General features: G+C 40.3%; 1 protein-coding gene across 1 annotated transcript in view; it reads left to right on the forward strand.

Moving 5' to 3' along the window:
• Positions 1-197: 197 nt before the first annotated feature.
• cep120 (centrosomal protein 120) overlaps positions 198-17,476 on the forward strand; it is a 32,726-nt gene continuing 15,447 nt past the window's right edge. The window contains exons 1-14 of the mRNA XM_084388653.1: positions 198-418; positions 1,951-2,107; positions 3,447-3,561; positions 3,779-3,914; positions 5,847-5,995; positions 6,557-6,754; positions 7,089-7,313; positions 7,895-8,186; positions 10,026-10,197; positions 10,437-10,586; positions 10,903-11,085; positions 12,554-12,647; positions 12,810-12,941; positions 14,438-14,527. Of these exons, the coding sequence (XP_084244779.1) occupies positions 370-418; positions 1,951-2,107; positions 3,447-3,561; positions 3,779-3,914; positions 5,847-5,995; positions 6,557-6,754; positions 7,089-7,313; positions 7,895-8,186; positions 10,026-10,197; positions 10,437-10,586; positions 10,903-11,085; positions 12,554-12,647; positions 12,810-12,941; positions 14,438-14,527 (2,142 nt within the window). The 5' untranslated portion in view covers positions 198-369. The remainder of the gene's footprint in view (positions 419-1,950; positions 2,108-3,446; positions 3,562-3,778; positions 3,915-5,846; positions 5,996-6,556; positions 6,755-7,088; positions 7,314-7,894; positions 8,187-10,025; positions 10,198-10,436; positions 10,587-10,902; positions 11,086-12,553; positions 12,648-12,809; positions 12,942-14,437; positions 14,528-17,476) is intronic.

The following is a 17,476-nucleotide window of genomic DNA, read 5'->3' on the forward strand; positions in this document are numbered from 1 at the left end:
TCATAATTCCGATTTATTATTTCGAGTTTTCAATTTCATCTCACAAACTCGTAATAAAATCGACTTTTGATGTCATAATTATGATCTACACAAGCCTTTTATCTTATGTGGCGATAATGGGCCTCCACTCATCAATTTATTTTCAATAAAAAGACAAAAGATGAGTTATTAGTGAATGTGTGATGTGTTCATCCTTCCTACAGGGGGAGCGCGAGTCACACACAAACACGCTGCTGTTTCCGGCGGAAGTGACGCAGACTGACAGTTACCCTACCTTCGTGATTTGAACACAACAGACGCGCTGAAAGTAAACAACAGGTGAAATCTCTGGATCATTATGAGGATCTTTAATTAACGCCGCGAGATGCCATGGCGTCCAAAGCAGAGCAGCTGCTGATTGTCGTCTCCATCCTTGAAGGTAACAGATGAATCACTCACGACTCCTGCGATACAAACAAAGTGCATTCGGTGTCATATTAACGATTAATGTTGTTAAATCATATCAGTCACGTGTTCTCTCGAGGCATTACACGCTCATTTAGTGCTACAATTATTTAAATGTGTATTTTGCTGATAAATATGTACAACCGGTGCAGTGCAATTAATATAGTAATACCATAGTATTCGCTATAGTACGTTTGAAGTACCATATCATGACTTTTTGACAGTGACATTTAAAGACATTTCGACTTTTTATGACATTAAACTTTTGACTAAAACTTTAAGTCATAATTTTCACTTGTATGTCATGATTTCGGCGTGTCATATTTTTGACTGTCATTTTCACGATTTTTTATGTCATTAATGACATTTAAGTCAGAATTTCAATTTTGACTTTAATATCATAATTATGACTCATAATTATGACATTGTCATCAATTTGATTTAATATGTCATAGTTTTGCATTTCTATGTCATAATTATGACATTAAAGTCAGAATTTCAACTTTTTATTTAGGAATATGACTACACTCATTAATTAAATGTGTATTTTGCTGATAAATATGTCATTAATAAAAGTACGATCGGTGTAATTAACATGGTAATACCATAGTATTCTCTATAGTGTGCTGAAGTCCCGTGTGTATTACCGATGGATCAACACATATTTTTAAAATGGATTCTGGATATAAAATAAATAAACACTCCAAGTAAAACAGCGCTGACCTGAAATGTGCTAAAGGAAATGAATATACAAATATGAATTTATTAAAATGAGAAGTTCTACAGAATTAATTTTACAGAAAATAATTTAAAATTGTACAGGTTTCTTTAGCTATAACTAGAGACATGCCTAAACTTCATAGGTTACACTTTGCAAGTTCATGAACTATATGCATTATGCAAAATATATATATTTTTTACAGCATGTGTTAATATTTGAGCAAGACAATTGTACCTTGATCATAGTATGTTAATTAAGGTTAACAGATGAAATAAAAATGAAAACTCAATTCAAAATGTATTAGTAAATGTTGAAATGAACAAACTAACAATGAACAATACTACAACATTTATTAACCTTAGTTAATGCTAAAAGTGTTACCATTTCATATAAATCCGAAGAGTCACTAAAGATGGCCATATCTGCAAAGGCCAGAGCATTAATATTGCATAAACGTGCCAGCTTGTGTTGTCCTCTAGAGGGCGCTCTCACTCTATGGGATGACAGCACGCTCCTCTCAGCCGCTCCAGCAACGGACGAGAGCCGGAAAAACTGGATTTTCCCCGATAACGATAGGCTAGTTCCACCAATCAACTATCGGTACCGATATATTGGCGAAACCGATCGGCCTCTAATGTATAAACCATAGTATATCAGTCTCACTGCACTGACACTAACAGACCGTGAGCTGAATTGTGGTTTTCCAGCTGAAGTTGTGCTGTATTTGCTGCTTTGAAGCGCTCTAGAGTAACGCTGAGGACCTCACCTGTGTTTCGTCTCTCCAGGCCGCCAGTTTCCCAGAAGCCCTCGGCTCGCTCTGGTCGTTGAGGCTCGTTTCGACGGAGAGACTTTGGCCACAGACGCGGTGGAGCATCGAGAACATCCTCAGTTCTGCACTGAACTAGCCTGGGAGCTCGACCGGCGGACGCTACACCAGCACAGGTGTGTATCTGCACCAGCACAGGTGTGTGTGTGTATCTGCACCAGCACAGGTGTGTGTGTGTATCTGCACCAGCACAGGTGTGTGTGTATCTGCACCAGCACAGGTGTGTGTGTGTATCTGCACCAGCACAGGTGTGTGTGTTTCTGCACCAGCACAGGTGTGTGTGTATCTGCACCAGCACAGGTGTGTGTGTATCTGCACCAGCACAGGTGTGTGTGTATCTGCACCAGCACAGGTGTGTGTGTTTCTGCACCAGCACAGGTGTGTGTGTTTCTGCACCAGCACAGGTGTGTGTGTATCTGCACCAGCACAGGTGTGTGTGTATCTGCACCAGCACAGGTGTGTGTGTGTATCTGCACCAGCACAGGTGTGTGTGTATCTGCACCAGCACAGGTGTGTGTGTATCTGCACCAGCACAGGTGTGTGTGTATCTGCACCAGCACAGGTGTGTGTGTATCTGCACCAGCACAGGTGTGTGTGTATCTGCACCAGCACAGGTGTGTGTGTGTATCTGCACCAGCACAGGTGTGTGTGTGTATCTGCACCAGCACAGGTGTGTGTGTGTATCTGCACCAGCACAGGTGTGTGTGTGTATCTGCACCAGCACAGGTGTGTGTGTGTATCTGCACCAGCACAGGTGTGTGTGTATCTGCACCAGCACAGGTGTGTGTGTATCTGCACCAGCACAGGTGTGTGTGTATCTGCACCAGCACAGGTGTGTGTGTGTATCTGCACCAGCACAGGTGTGTGTGTATCTGCACCAGCACAGGTGTGTGTGTGTATCTGCACCAGCACAGGTGTGTGTGTATCTGCACCAGCACAGGTGTGTGTGTATCTGCACCAGCACAGGTGTGTGTGTATCTGCACCAGCACAGGTGTGTGTGTGTATCTGCACCAGCACAGGTGTGTGTGTATCTGCACCAGCACAGGTGTGTGTGTATCTGCACCAGCACAGGTGTGTGTGTATCTGCACCAGCACAGGTGTGTGTGTATCTGCACCAGCACAGGTGTGTGTGTATCTGCACCAGCACAGGTGTGTGTGTATCTGCACCAGCACAGGTGTGTGTGTATCTGCACCAGCACAGGTGTGTGTGTATCTGCACCAGCACAGGTGTGTGTGTATCTGCACCAGCACAGGTGTGTGTGTTTCTGCACCAGCACAGGTGTGTGTGTATCTGCTCCACTTTTTTGCGATACATGGGAGTTTTTGTCCCTTCCCAGTTTAGTCTTTAGATGTTTAGTCTTTAGATGTTTAGTCTTTAGTCTTTAAGTCTAGTTTAGTTTTTTAGTTTTTATTTAAAGGCTAATGGAAACACTCCTTCTGTCTGCTTCCCACAGGCTCCAGAGGACACCCATCAAACTGCAGTGTTACGCCGTGGACTCCAGCTCGGGTGCCAGAGAGAGTGTGGGATACATCGTCCTCGACCTCAGATCCGTGCAGGACATCAAGCAGGTCAGAAACCGCACGTTAAGAACTTTAAATGTGTTTGAGAGTCTCTTCTGCTCAGCAAGGCTTTATCCAGTAAAACAGTGACACATAATAATATTTCACTATTTTTACTGTATTTTCTGATCAAATAAATGCCGCCCTGGTGAGCAGAAGAGACTCTTTCAGTGTACGTGTCATGGAAGGTTTTCCTGTATTTGTAAGTCGTGTGTGTGTTCTTCAGGCTCCTAAATGGCATCCTCTGCTCAGCAGCAAATACACGAAACTCAAACCTGCCCTCCTGATCAGTGTGATCTTAGAGAACGACACGAAGCCGACCGCGGAGACGTTCAAGGCAAAGAAAGCTCCGCCGAGAGCAGGTACTGCACGTACACGGCTAATGTCTTCTTTCCTTCCCATGTTCCTCATGTTCTCTGCCTCTGTTGGTGGGCTGCAAAGCATCATGTCCTACCAACCCTATACAATGCGAGTAAATCACTCGCGTATGTGTCCCTGGATCACGTCACCAGTCTCGAGTCGCACAGGGATATCTGTGGCTATAGCCAACAATACGCTGTACGGGTCAAAATTATCCATTTTTCTTTTATGCCAAAAATCATTAGAATATGAGGTAAAGATCATGATCCATGAAGATATTTTGTAAATTTCCTACTGTAAATATATCAAATGTATTTGTGTGAGTGAATGCTGCAGTCGCCAATAGAAACTTTAAAGGTGATTTTCTCAATATTTAGATTTTTTTGCAGATTTTCAAATATTGTCCTATCCTTACAAACCACACATCAATGGAAAGCTTATGTATTCAGCTTTCAGATGATGTATAAATCTCAATTAAAAAAAAATTACCCATAAGACCAGGGTCCAGGGTCACATATGAGACTGAAGCTGCGTCTCAATTCGCCTACTAAAAGCATGTACTCTTTTTGTGAAGAAAAAGTGCATACTTTTGAGTGTGTATCAGAAGAGTAGACGAGCTTTGGGACACACTATCACGGCATACAGTTGCGTGTTTAACGGTTGCTCTCTGTCACTGTAAACTGGCCTGTCAATCATCTTATCACAGTAAACTGGCCTGTCAATCATCTTATCACAGTAATATGGCCTGTCAATCATCTTGTCAAAGATAAAATCCTCCACATTTCTTCCGTATCGTAGAGAAAAGCAGAAGCTCGATGATCTGCAGTCGCGGGTCTTTCATGCGGAGACTCTCCTCGTATTAATGCATAATGATGCTTTTAAAAGTTAATGGCCAAACGGATCTTTATCACACATTGTTATTGCAGATGAAATATAACACGGATAACTTTAAATAAATATTTTTCCATCAGGTTAAACTTTGATTAGTCACTCAAACCCTTTATCTAAAACTTTCACTAGCCGCGTTTCCGTTATCCTTCAAATTGAACTTGCGAATTGAAAATACGCCCAATAGAAACACGTCAATTTCGCAAAAACTCCCATTTATCGCAAAAAAGTTTTTCCGCTCTCATGAGGAGCTTTTTCAGGCAATTCGAAACAGAAATATTTCGCAAATCTGCAATAGAAACAGTATTTACAGTCACCTGACGTAGACCTGACGTGTGTTTGGACAGAATACGAGACCGAGTTCTTTATTAAACTCATATAAGACAAAATAATTACAGGATTAATGGATTCTAAACCTCAAATAAATGCCACAATCAAGACCTGGAAGCAGATCTGAGGGAGAAACTCCTCATATGTGCCGCTCACAGTATAATAAGGGTCGTTCCTTACCATTAATGCTTGGAAACACACACACATCTCCTTCCATTAATAATAATAATGGCCAGTGCAGTGGCTGGGATATAGTACAGAATCCTACAAACGTCCATTGCCATGGTTTTTGGAATGACTTTACTGATCGCGAGAGGAAAAAATGAAGTTTTAGTTTCATAACATCAGTTAATGGAAACCATCATTTCGCTTCATTTAGTTTTTTGTCGACATTTAAAAAAAATCGCAAAAGTTTTGCGCAAATCTGTAATGGAAACGCGCCTACTGTCGGTCGCACATATCCGCCATGTTTTGTAGTTTTTTAACACTTTTTACTCGTGTTTGTAGTTCCTCCTCCAAAGTGCAGTGGTTTGTGGGTAATATTAGCCTTTAGAGTGTGCACTGATCCACACTTGATTTGGTGGAATCATATACACACACACACACATATATACATATATATACATATATACACACACAGGTTCTCCAGCGCTGGTTCCTCTCGACTCTAGCGAGCGCTCTGTTGCTGATGTCCCTGTAAACTCTCGGTCCCGCAGGTTCTCCAGCGCTGGTTCCTCTCGAAGCTGCCAAACTCACTGCGGTTCTGAACGAGGAAGAAGCTTTTCACCAGATCGGACCTGAAGATCTCTGCGCTGACATGTTTGTGCTGTCGGTAACGGTTGCGTTCGCTACTAAACTGGAGCAGGTACGTGACTCTCATTACTGGATCTGATGATTTAAAGAGGAGCTGTTGTGCTTTGCTCATCTTCATCTGTGTTTAGTGTGTAGTGTTGCTGTTTGATCATGAAGAAGCTCCAGTTCTTCTCTATATCAGTGTCAGTGTTCCTGAACTCCTGAAACGCCTCCATTAGTCTTGAGTTTCTTCCGGGAACGAACACGTCACAATATTCCTCATTATAATAATTAATGCGCAGAATAAAGGGGGCGGGGCCTGGTTGAGTTAGTTAGTAGTGGGTTAAACTGGCGGTTATGGTAATTAGGGGCGGGACATTTCACAAACACACTCGAAGCGCTCGACCAATCACAACACACTGATCCAGCCGACCAATCAGTGCACAGTGTGCTTTCAGAAGGAGGGGCTTCACAGAGACAGGAAGTAAACAGAGCGTTACTGACAGACTGGGAAGAGAGGAGCCGCAACAATGGAGAATATGAGGAGAATAATCAACATTCAAGCAGGAAAACCTGTTCTAGTAGAGCCTGAAAACAAAACTTAACATAATATGACACATTTTCTGCTCTTCAGTTGATCTCCAGCTCGACGAAGCTGTCCGTTGAGGGGTCCGAGTTCTTCTTCTACTACACTCTACTGGGGAACGACGTCACCAGCGAACCGTTCCAGAACCTCATCAGTCCAAACTTCGAGCCGGAGCGCGCGTCCGTACGCATCCGCAGCAGCGAGCGAGTCCTTCGCCTCTTCCTCAGCCAGCAGCCGTGTCTCCAGGTGAACATTACCATCGTGTAGACCAGGGCCATCTTTAGTCTTAAGTTTGAAAGTAGGAGTAAATTTCATGGATTCTCAGCACTTAAAGGGATAGTTCACCCAAAAATGAAAATTAGCCCATGATTTACTCTCCCTCAACTCATCCTAGGTGTATATGACACTCTTCTGTCAGACGAACACAATCTGAGTTATATTAAAATGTCCTGCTCTTCCTAGCTTTATAATGGCAGTGAATGGCTGTTTTTTGTCTTGAAGTCTTATTAATAAATCCTATAAAGCCTATATAAATAAATGTGACTTGACTAATAGTGATGAATGTGTGTTTTGCACACAGATCCATCTCTGCTGTGGAAACCAGTCTCTCGGCAGCACTGACGTCAGTCTGGCCGGGTTAATGAAGAGTGGCACGGATCTGACCCAACATTCGGCCACTATAGAGGGCGCTTTCATCCTACAGCCCCCGAACCGAGTGAAACCGGACCTGAAGCCGGTCCCGCCGGACCTCCAGCCCACGGTGGGCGTCTCGGTGACACTGAGAGCCGAGGATATCAGTCATCAGGTGATCAGACGAGACGCATCATGTGCACGGTTATTATACAGTCAAAGCAACATTTACTCCGACATCTTCAACATTTCTCACATTATCAGTTTATTCGCTATAGTTTAGAAGATGGTACTAAAATATGAGCAGAACTCAGTTGATATTTGACTGGTTTTGTCCGTCCTTCTGTTAGACTGTCTCACACATGAATTATGTTGAATATCTGTCAGCTGTTAAATTTAACTACACAATTAGATAATACCAGTTTAGCTCAACCAATCACCAAGTGATGCTTCATTGTGTTCAGTCTGTGTGTAAAAAGAGCATTAGCAATTAAAGAAAACACACTTCAGCAAAACATGATCAGCTCACAGTGTGGATAATGTCACTGGTAGTCGCTGGATGAAGAATATTTGGGTATAATATGTCACAGTTTACTTAATTTTGCTCTCCTCACTTACATAAATGAACTATAGTGTCCTGATCACACTAGTGAAGAAATATCACAAATTATATCTGGAGTAAGTTTTGGTTTGACTGTAGGGAACTATAACCATCTTATTCTTTCAGTGTTTTAACAGATCTTTTTTTTTAAACAGTTAGACATTGAAAACGGACCTAAAACTCCAGTGAAGAAAGGCCCCGTGCCAGCCGGCCGTCGTGAACGTCCCTCAGAGGAGCACAGAGTCCCGATGAGCCCGTCACCTGACAGGAAGTCACCCGACAGGAAGTCACATGACCGGCCTCTTCTGTCTCCGGCTGCTTCTCCTGAGCACTCGGAGAGCGAGGCCGAGAGTCTGACCAGTGACGTCAGACAGGCTCCGCCCACAGATCATGACAGACAGGCTCCGCCCACAGATCATGACAGGCAGGCCCCGCCCACAACACATGGCAAGTTTTCACGCCAAGCGCAACCTTCCCGTCTCTCTCGAGTCCAACACTGAAGTGACTTAAACTGCAGTTCATCCACTGGCCACTAGAGGCCGGCTGCAGAAGAGACTCAATCCCATAGACTCGCATGTTAAAATGCCCAACTTTACAGCAGAAAAAAGCATGTTTACAGTCTGGTGCAAAAAGTGGTTTTGGTCTATATGGCTAATGTTGCCCTTCATGACGACTGTGAGGGGGTGAATGTTTTTATAACTCACCCGTTTAAATTATATTAAGGCTTAAAGTTCTGCATAATTAAGGGCGTGGCCACTTGAGTGATAGGTGGATTGCCGCTGATGTCACTACTAGCCGTTTGTCTGCTGTCTGTTAGCGTCACGTCACCTCAGCTAATCCGCCTCGCTGCACATTGTCGTTTATCCGGGAGTGACGTGCTATCAAGATGGCGACGGCCGGCTCCGCCCACTTTGGGCTTCAGAAACACTACAAGTGACGTCACACACACTACGCACATAGTTTTTAGTCTATGGTTCACGCACATGTAGAGTCTGTGGGATGAAATAGCATTCATTTACACCTCAGTTTCAACTATACACTATTTCCTACAAAAAAGTGTTTATCAGAATGATTTAAACAGGGTTTCCGCGGAAGTTAATTTTAATCACATTTAAGGTCATCGAATCCTGTTGCGTGTTCTACAGGCTCATGGTTTCAGAGCAGACCATCTACTGGTAATGAATTATGACAATGTTTGTTTTATGGCCTGTATATTGTAATAAGTTATGAGTGCGTGTTTGATCTCCCCGTTTAAATGAGCAGCTGTCAGTAGCAAAGCAGAGGCGTTTCAAAATAAGAGTCCCAGAGTAATTCGGGCTTGTTTTATATCATATCAGCAGAGTTCATAATCGAGTGACCTCTATGTATTAATATATATCATCAACCAATTTTAGTGCATATGCATTGAAAGATGCTTTATTTTGGTCTTTACATCTCGTTCCGTTCACTGCAAAACATGATGTTCTTCCTCAGTGTTTCTGTCTCGTTTTCCAGCACAAATATCTGAACATCCTCAAATCAAGAGACATTTACTGGAGACGTCACATATACTGAGTCTGAAAAATTAATAAAAATGAAGTGAGTTTGTGTTTAAAACGAGAACAAAATCTGCCAATGGAGTCAGAAAAATAAACAGAGATTTTTTTGAACCCATTTGATGATATTTTGTCCTGTTTTAAGCACAGATTAGCTTAATTTTGATACATTTTACAAAAAAAAGGTGGGAAAAGACCATTTTGATTTAAGAACGTTTAGATATTTGTGCTGGAAACCAAGAAAAAAATACTTAGGAATCTCATTATTCTTTTTAAATATGATTAAAAAGAAATCTCATTTCTTCTGCCATGGCGCTGTAGAAGCAATAGCAGCAGGATTGAATATTTGTACAGCGCTTTTCACAGTACACATCGTTTCAAAGCAGCTTTACAGAAAATGCAAGACTCCATAATATTACAGTTTACAGTGATCTGATATCAGAGGAAACTGTGTAAGTTATGGATTTCAGAAATGTACATATACAAAATCACAGTTAGCTAAAAATGTATTAATTTAAACAATGTAATAATTTAATGTAGAAACGATGTGCTCATAGAAGTAATGAATACTTGTTTGTTAACAAATGATTATGACATTTAGAAAAATGTCATATGTCTTATGTTCCAAAGACATTTGTAGTTTGTTTACTCCCGTGTGTGTGTGTGTGTGTGTGTGTGTGTGTGTGTGTGTGTGTGTCATCAGTGTGATCATAAAGCATCATCATAACACCGTGTCATCATCTGTGTTCAGTGTTTCCAGATGTTCCCGCTCCTGTTTCTCCGGGTGAAGCCGATGATTCTTCAGTGTCTGTTTCTGCTCCCAAGATCTCGATCCCGGCGTCGGCTCATCACTTCTGCTTCTCTCTGGACCTGCGCAGCGTTCGGGATCTCAGGACCAGCTTCCCGGTCAACTGCGTCCTCAGGTCAGATCAAGTCTCCTTCATTTATACAGCACAGAGTTTCACAGCAGCTTTACTGAGATAACAGGAGAATAATGCAGAGTTTGTTTCTAGAAGAGAATAGCGTCTCAGTCCAGCTTAAGGAAGTTTCAGGTTCAGTTCTCATATAATGGTGTCCCTGTAACCCAGGTGACTCTGGGAGTGTGAGCGGACTCTTCTGAAGTGTTGTCACTCGTGTCATGACTGGGTTCCTCTGGTTGCAGATACGCGTACCAGTTCTTCGGCAGTGCGTCTCCCATCATGACGAGTCCAGCGGTGGAGGTGAAGAAGAACACGGAGGTGTTTCTCCCACAGTCCTTCTGTGCCTTTGACTTCGCCGCTCTGCCCAATCAGCTTCAGGACACGTTCCTCAGGTGAGGTCACATGCTCTCCGGCTGTCTCTATCACACACACACACAGGTGAGGTCACATGCTCTCCGGCTGTCTCTATCACACACACACACACACACACACACACACACACACACACACACACACACACACACACAGCACACAAACTAGCCAAATATAAAAAAATTACAATGTAAAAGATGATTATAGTGTGCATAAAGATATGGAGGATCATAGTGTATGAAATGTCCCATATAAATAAACTTGCCTTGCCTATGATGAAAACACAAAACACTTGTTGATCAGTTGTTGTTGTTGTTGTTGTTGTGGTGTGTTCAGGGTCCCTCTGCTGGTGGAGATGTGGCACAGAGAGCCCAGTTCTCCTGATGTTCTGCTGGGTTCTGTCAGTATTCATCTGTCTCGTCTCCTCAGCTCAGAGAAAACACGGTTCCTGGACCCGTCGGGCCGGCAGCGCTGGAGGCAGAGCTGGACCGAGAGGATTCCCATCATTAAAGCCCACGGGTTCGTAATTTCATTCTGCGGGCGCAGAAAAATTAGTAAAAACATTGTTAAAATAGTCCAAGTGACTACAGTGGCTCAACGTAGGCTCACTATTGGCCAACATCACACGCATGACCAGCGTCGGCCAATAGTGAGCCTCTGTTCTGACGTATAACTCACTCTGAGGCACACAGAAGAAAATGAAGAGTTGAATAAAGTCGTTATTTTTGCGCACAAAAAGTCTTCTCGTCGCTTGATAAACTAAAGGTTGAGCCGCTGTAGTCACTTGGACTAGTTTAAACATTATCTTTACTAACTTTCTGTGCCGGCAAGTTTCAATAACAGAGAAGCCAGTGGAGGAGTGAGACAGCTCTCAGATTCAGTCAGAAATATCTTCATTTGTGTCCCGAAGACGAACGAAAGTCTGGAACAACATGAGGGAGAGAAATTACTGACAGAACTTTCATTTTTTTGTGAACTATCCCTTTAATAGTTGTAATTCATGAATGCTTTGAATACAGAGCTACGGTTGTTTGTGCTTTATGCCTGCAGATAAAGTTAAACATACTTGTATATCCACCTTTAGTATATCAGTGTGCGATTAATAAGAGCTTACAGCACTATATTCAGTTGTTGGATCACGTCTCGGCTCAGTCCCCGCAGCGCACAGGTCTCACCTCTAGATGGCGGCCTCCAAACACACAATGGGAAATCTCTAAGTGAGGGTTCGTTTCTCTTAAAGGGACAGTTCACCCAGAAATGCACATTCTGTCATCATTTCTTCTTTTTCACAGCACAAAAGACGACGTTTTGTAGAGTGCTGGGAGCCAGAGAACATTAGACCCGGTTTCAGTGTGTGGAGAAAAACACTGATGCATTCTTACTGAGGATCTTCTTATGTGTTTAGCAGAAAGAAAGTCATACAGGTTTGGAGTGACATGAGGGCGAATAAATGATGACAGAATGATCGTTTTTGGGGCGAACTATCCGTTAAATCCCTGTAGTCAATAATGTTATCCCTTAAAACTCACCAAAATGACATATTTAAAATATGTTTTTTCCTTAAAAAAGATTCTTCATGCCTTAAAATATCTTGAATGTAACTCGTGCCTCATTTAGTATGCGCTGTTCTATGAATATGCAAATGAGCCCCGCCTCCACTCACTCCCTCAGCTCAGAGATCCACTGGTTGACGATCACACGTTGATCTGATTGGTTACAAGGTAGTTTGTGACGTCAGAAACACCAGCGATTTCAAAGTGTGTGTTTGAGACTGTCTTTGGTTCACTGCAGTTTTAAGGAGGAAATACTCAGCAATGGTGTCGACTTATGAACTTACACATGCTTTGTCTTAAAGCAGATTAAAAACTCCACATAGACACATAAACAACATTAAACGCTGGGTTTTCACTGTAAGGATCTTGTTTGCGTCTGATCAGTCTGTTTAGAGGAAGTATTTCCAGGTTGACCCTGAGCTCTGTGTCCGCAGGTCTGAGAAGTTGGCTGAACTCTGTTATGTGAGCGTTCTTGAAGATCTGGGTTTTGTGAAAGCTCAAGAAATCCTGGTCTCTGAATCCTCACAGGTGCTGTATCAGATGTTCACGTTCACATTTTATCCAAAGAGACTTACATTTACATTCTTATCAGTTCTTGCTCACCTTGGGAATCGAACCCATGACCTTGGCGTTGCAAGCGCTCTACTGTTAGAGCTACAGGGAAGAATTATGGGTAATGTTTGTTTGCAGGCAGCAGTGGCTCCTCCTCAGGGTCAGGGTGGGTCAGAAACACTCACGCGACCCAGAGAAACCCTGGAGTACAAGGCAGCGCTGGAGCTGGAGATGTGGAAGGAGATGCAGGAGGACATGTTTGATGATCAGGTATCAGTTCAGCAGTCTCTGGTTAAACTGAAATGTTTAGTCTTTTACTGTTCAAATTAGCATAATTAGTATGAGCTTGTGGTTCTGATATCAACACTAATGCCACAGGAGAAGCTTTTCAAAGACTTGTTTGAATAATATACATGCAGACTTGCTGAATGCTGACGAGGGATGAGAAAGATTGATATAGTTGGCCTTTCTATTGCTAATATTACACTATGATAAATAAAAAAATTATACCGTTTATATAAACTCAGAATTGCAATAAATAGGCCTGTCGCGATAGTTGATAAGTCAATTAATCGCACGATAAAAAAAAAATGAGCTCGATAATTTTTCCGGCCGCGATAATTCCATTTGCATGCTTGTTTGTTTTCCTCGTCTCTCTCTCTCAGTCTCTACCAAAGAGACTGGATGACCACTCTCGGTTCTTTAGCGTATAGGAGGAGTGAACTCTCTTGTCAGTTGCATGGTCTTTGTGTGGGAAAGCGCCGGCGGGACTGTTTGCGGCGACTGCCGGGAGAGAGAGAAGACGCTAGTTGTGAGTTGCGACAGCGAGCCCGATCACATGAAAATGCGTATCTATACCACGAATGTTATTTCTCGTGCCATTTATACGCCAAAAATAGTTTTTGTGTGCATATGATACGCTCTTTATGGCGTGTAATACGCACGCACTCCTCACCCCTAATCCTAAGTATTTTCAGTGCGTAGCATACACGCAATAAAGCGCGTCTCCGTCTTCCCGCCAGTACACAATCACTCGCCAAAGTAACAGGAGTAACAGTGCAAAATTGTGCGATATATGCTTGTTGAGGCTTTTTTTTGTTTTGTTTACAAAGGTCCTAACTGTCAGTTTTGCCTGTTATGGAATGTATCACTATTTATGCCTAATGTCTAAAGCCTAATGTTTAATATTTTTTTGAAGTGCAATTTTGTTTACATCCATTTTATTTATTAACAGACATTTATTTTGTTAACAGACACTAAGAGTCCATTGCTTTTATTGTTTTTGGTTGTTTTGTTCATTTTTTGGGATATTTAAAATGTTGTCCGTTTTCAATAATATTCTTTAGAAATAAAAGTTTATAGATCGTTGAAAAGGTGTACCTGCATTATTATGCCATTATAATTATATTAAATGAAAATGGTCTCAGAACGACAATATTATCGTTTATCGCGATAATTTCTTGGACAATTTATCGTCCAGCAAAATTTGTTATCGTGACAGGCCTAGCAATAAAGTTTGAATTGTGAGATATTCAAACTTCAAAAACGTGAATCTGTGAAACTCTGCACATGCGTATCACGTGTTCAGTCTATAGATATGTGTTTGTATATATATGTGCGCAGGCGTGTGTCTTACTCTACAAACTGACCTCAACAAGTTACTTGTCTGGCCTTAAAAAACATGATGGAAGCCTGTGTGTGTGTGTGTGTGTGTGTGTGTGTGTGTGTGTGTGTGTGTGTGTGTGTGTGTGTGTGTGTGTGTTCAGCTGAAGCAGAAGGAGTTGAGTCACATGCAGGCGCTGGCAGGGGAGTGGAGAAGAAGAGATCAGCAACGAGAGGCTCTCATCAAGAAGAAGGTACACACACACACACACACACTCTCTGACTGCATAAAGGGTTAAATCACAGGAGGAATGTTCAGGCTGTTCTGTTGCATGGCTGTGTTCCTCACAGTGGCGCATTAGTAGTTTGATCTGCTGTTATGATCCTCTGGTCTCGGTCTGCTGTCGTTTAGATGAGAATGAAAGATCTGATCATACAGAGTCCCACGGGATTGGGATTAGTGGTCGACTGATATTGATTTTTTTTTGCGATCATTGGCCGATAGAAATCGCTATTTAATTTAAAAAGAGTAAAAATACATAAATAACAATTGCTGAAATGAAATTAATTTTTTATTTTACATAATATTTATTTAGATCTCACAGCTGGATTCACCAAGGTTTGTGGAATCAAACGTTTATTTTCAAAGACTTTCTCTACTAATAATAATAGAAATGCAAACACTTTTTTTGTATAGCGTTTACTTTGTTTAACCGTTGTGTCTAATAATTTATTAGATAGATTTGTAAAACGTTATGAAAGCTTGTTTCTGCCATGAAATAAGAAAAGGAATTCCGACTTTTTAAAAATGAAAGTTCTTTTTTTTTTCTTGCAATTGCAAGTTTATACCTCACAAATCTGACAAGTGTGAATTGTGAGATAAACTCAGAATTGGAGGAAAAAAGTCAGAATTGTGGATATAAACTTGGAATTGACAGGAAAAAAGGCAGAATTGTGAGAAAAAAGGCAGAATAGTGAGATATAAACTCTGAATAGTGAGATATAAACTGTGTATAGTGAGATATAAACTGTGAATAGTGAGATATAAACTGTGAATAGTGAGATATAAACTGTGAATAGTGAGATATAAACTGTGAATAGTGAGATATAAACTGTGTATAGTGAGATATAAACTGTGAATAGTGAGATATAAACTGTGAATAGTGAGATATAAACTGAATAGTGAGATATAAACTGTGAATAGTGAGATATAAACTCTGAATAGTGAGATATAAACTGTGAATAGTGAGATATAAACTGTGAATAGTGAGATATAAACTCTGAATAGTGAGATATAAACTCTGAATAGTGAGATATAAACTGTGAATAGTGAGATATAAACTGTGAATAGTGAGATATAAACTGTGAATAGTGAGATATAAACTGTGAATAGTGAGATATAAACTCTGAATAGTGAGATATAAACTGTGAATAGTGAGATATAAACTCTGAATAGTGAGATATAAACTGTGAATAGTGAGATATAAACTGTGAATAGTGAGATATAAACTCTGAATAGTGAGATATAAACTCTGAATAGTGAGATATAAACTGTGAATAGTGAGATATAAACTCTGAATAGTGAGATATAAACTGTGAATAGTGAGATATAAACTGTGAATAGTGAGATATAAACTGTGAATAGTGAGATATAAACTGTGAATAGTGAGATATAAACTCTGAATAGTGAGATATAAACTGTGAATAGTGAGATATAAACTCTGAATAGTGAGATATAAACTGTGAATAGTGAGATATAAACTGTGAATAGTGAGATATAAACTCTGAATAGTGAGATATAAACTGTGAATAGTGAGATATAAACTGTGAATAGTGAGATATAAACTCTGAATAGTGAGATATAAACTGTGAATAGTGAGATATAAACTCTGAATAGTGAGATATAAACTGTGAATAGTGAGATATAAACTGTGAATAGTGAGATATAAACTCTGAATAGTGAGATATAAACTGTGAATAGTGAGATATAAACTGTGAATAGTGAGATATAAACTCTGAATAGTGAGATATAAACTCTGAATAGTGAGATATAAACTCTGAATAGTGAGATATAAACTGTGAATAGTGAGATATAAACTCTGAATAGTGAGATATAAACTGTGAATAGTGAGATATAAACTCTGAATAGTGAGATATAAACTGTGAATAGTGAGATATAAACTGTGAATAGTGAGATATAAACTGTGAATAGTGAGATATAAACTCTGAATAGTGAGATATAAACTCTGAATAGTGAGATATAAACTCTGAATAGTGAGATATAAACTGTGAATAGTGAGATATAAACTGTGAATAGTGAGATATAAACTGTGAATAGTGAGATATAAACTCTGAATAGTGAGATATAAACTGTGAATAGTGAGATATAAACTCTGAATAGTGAGATATAAACTCTGAATAGTGAGATATAAACTGTGAATAGTGAGATATAAACTCTGAATAGTGAGATATAAACTGTGAATAGTGAGATATAAACTGTGAATAGTGAGATATAAACTCTGAATAGTGAGATATAAACTGTGAATAGTGAGATATAAACTGTGAATAGTGAGATATAAACTCTGAATAGTGAGATATAAACTGTGAATAGTGAGATATAAACTGTGAATAGTGAGATATAAACTGTGAATAGTGAGATATAAACTCTGAATAGTGAGATATAAACTCTGAATAGTGAGATATAAACTCTGAATAGTGAGATATAAACTCTGAATAGTGAGATATAAACTCTGAATAGTGAGATATAAACTGTGAATAGTGAGATATAAACTCTGAATAGTGAGATATAAACTGTGAATAGTGAGATATAAACTCTGAATAGTGAGATATAAACTGTGAATAGTGAGATATAAACTCTGAATAGTGAGATATAAACTGTGAATAGTGAGATATAAACTCTGAATAGTGAGATATAAACTCTGAATAGTGAGATATAAACTGTGAATAGTGAGATATAAACTGTGAATAGTGAGATATAAACTCTGAATAGTGAGATATAAACTCGAAAGTCTGAATTGTGGATATAAACTTGTAATTGCAAGAGAAAAAAACAGCAATTCCCTTTTTTTATTGTATTTCTTCATGGTTAAAACAAGCTTCCATAAATCAGAGGCTGTAAACGAACCAGGATGGAGAATGCGTTCTCAGTGCTGTCAAAATAAAAGTCCTGCTTTTGATGCCGA

The sequence above is a fragment of the Rutilus rutilus genome (assembly GCF_951802725.1).
Source record: "Rutilus rutilus genome assembly, chromosome: 19".
Lineage (NCBI taxonomy): Eukaryota > Metazoa > Chordata > Actinopteri > Cypriniformes > Leuciscidae > Rutilus > Rutilus rutilus.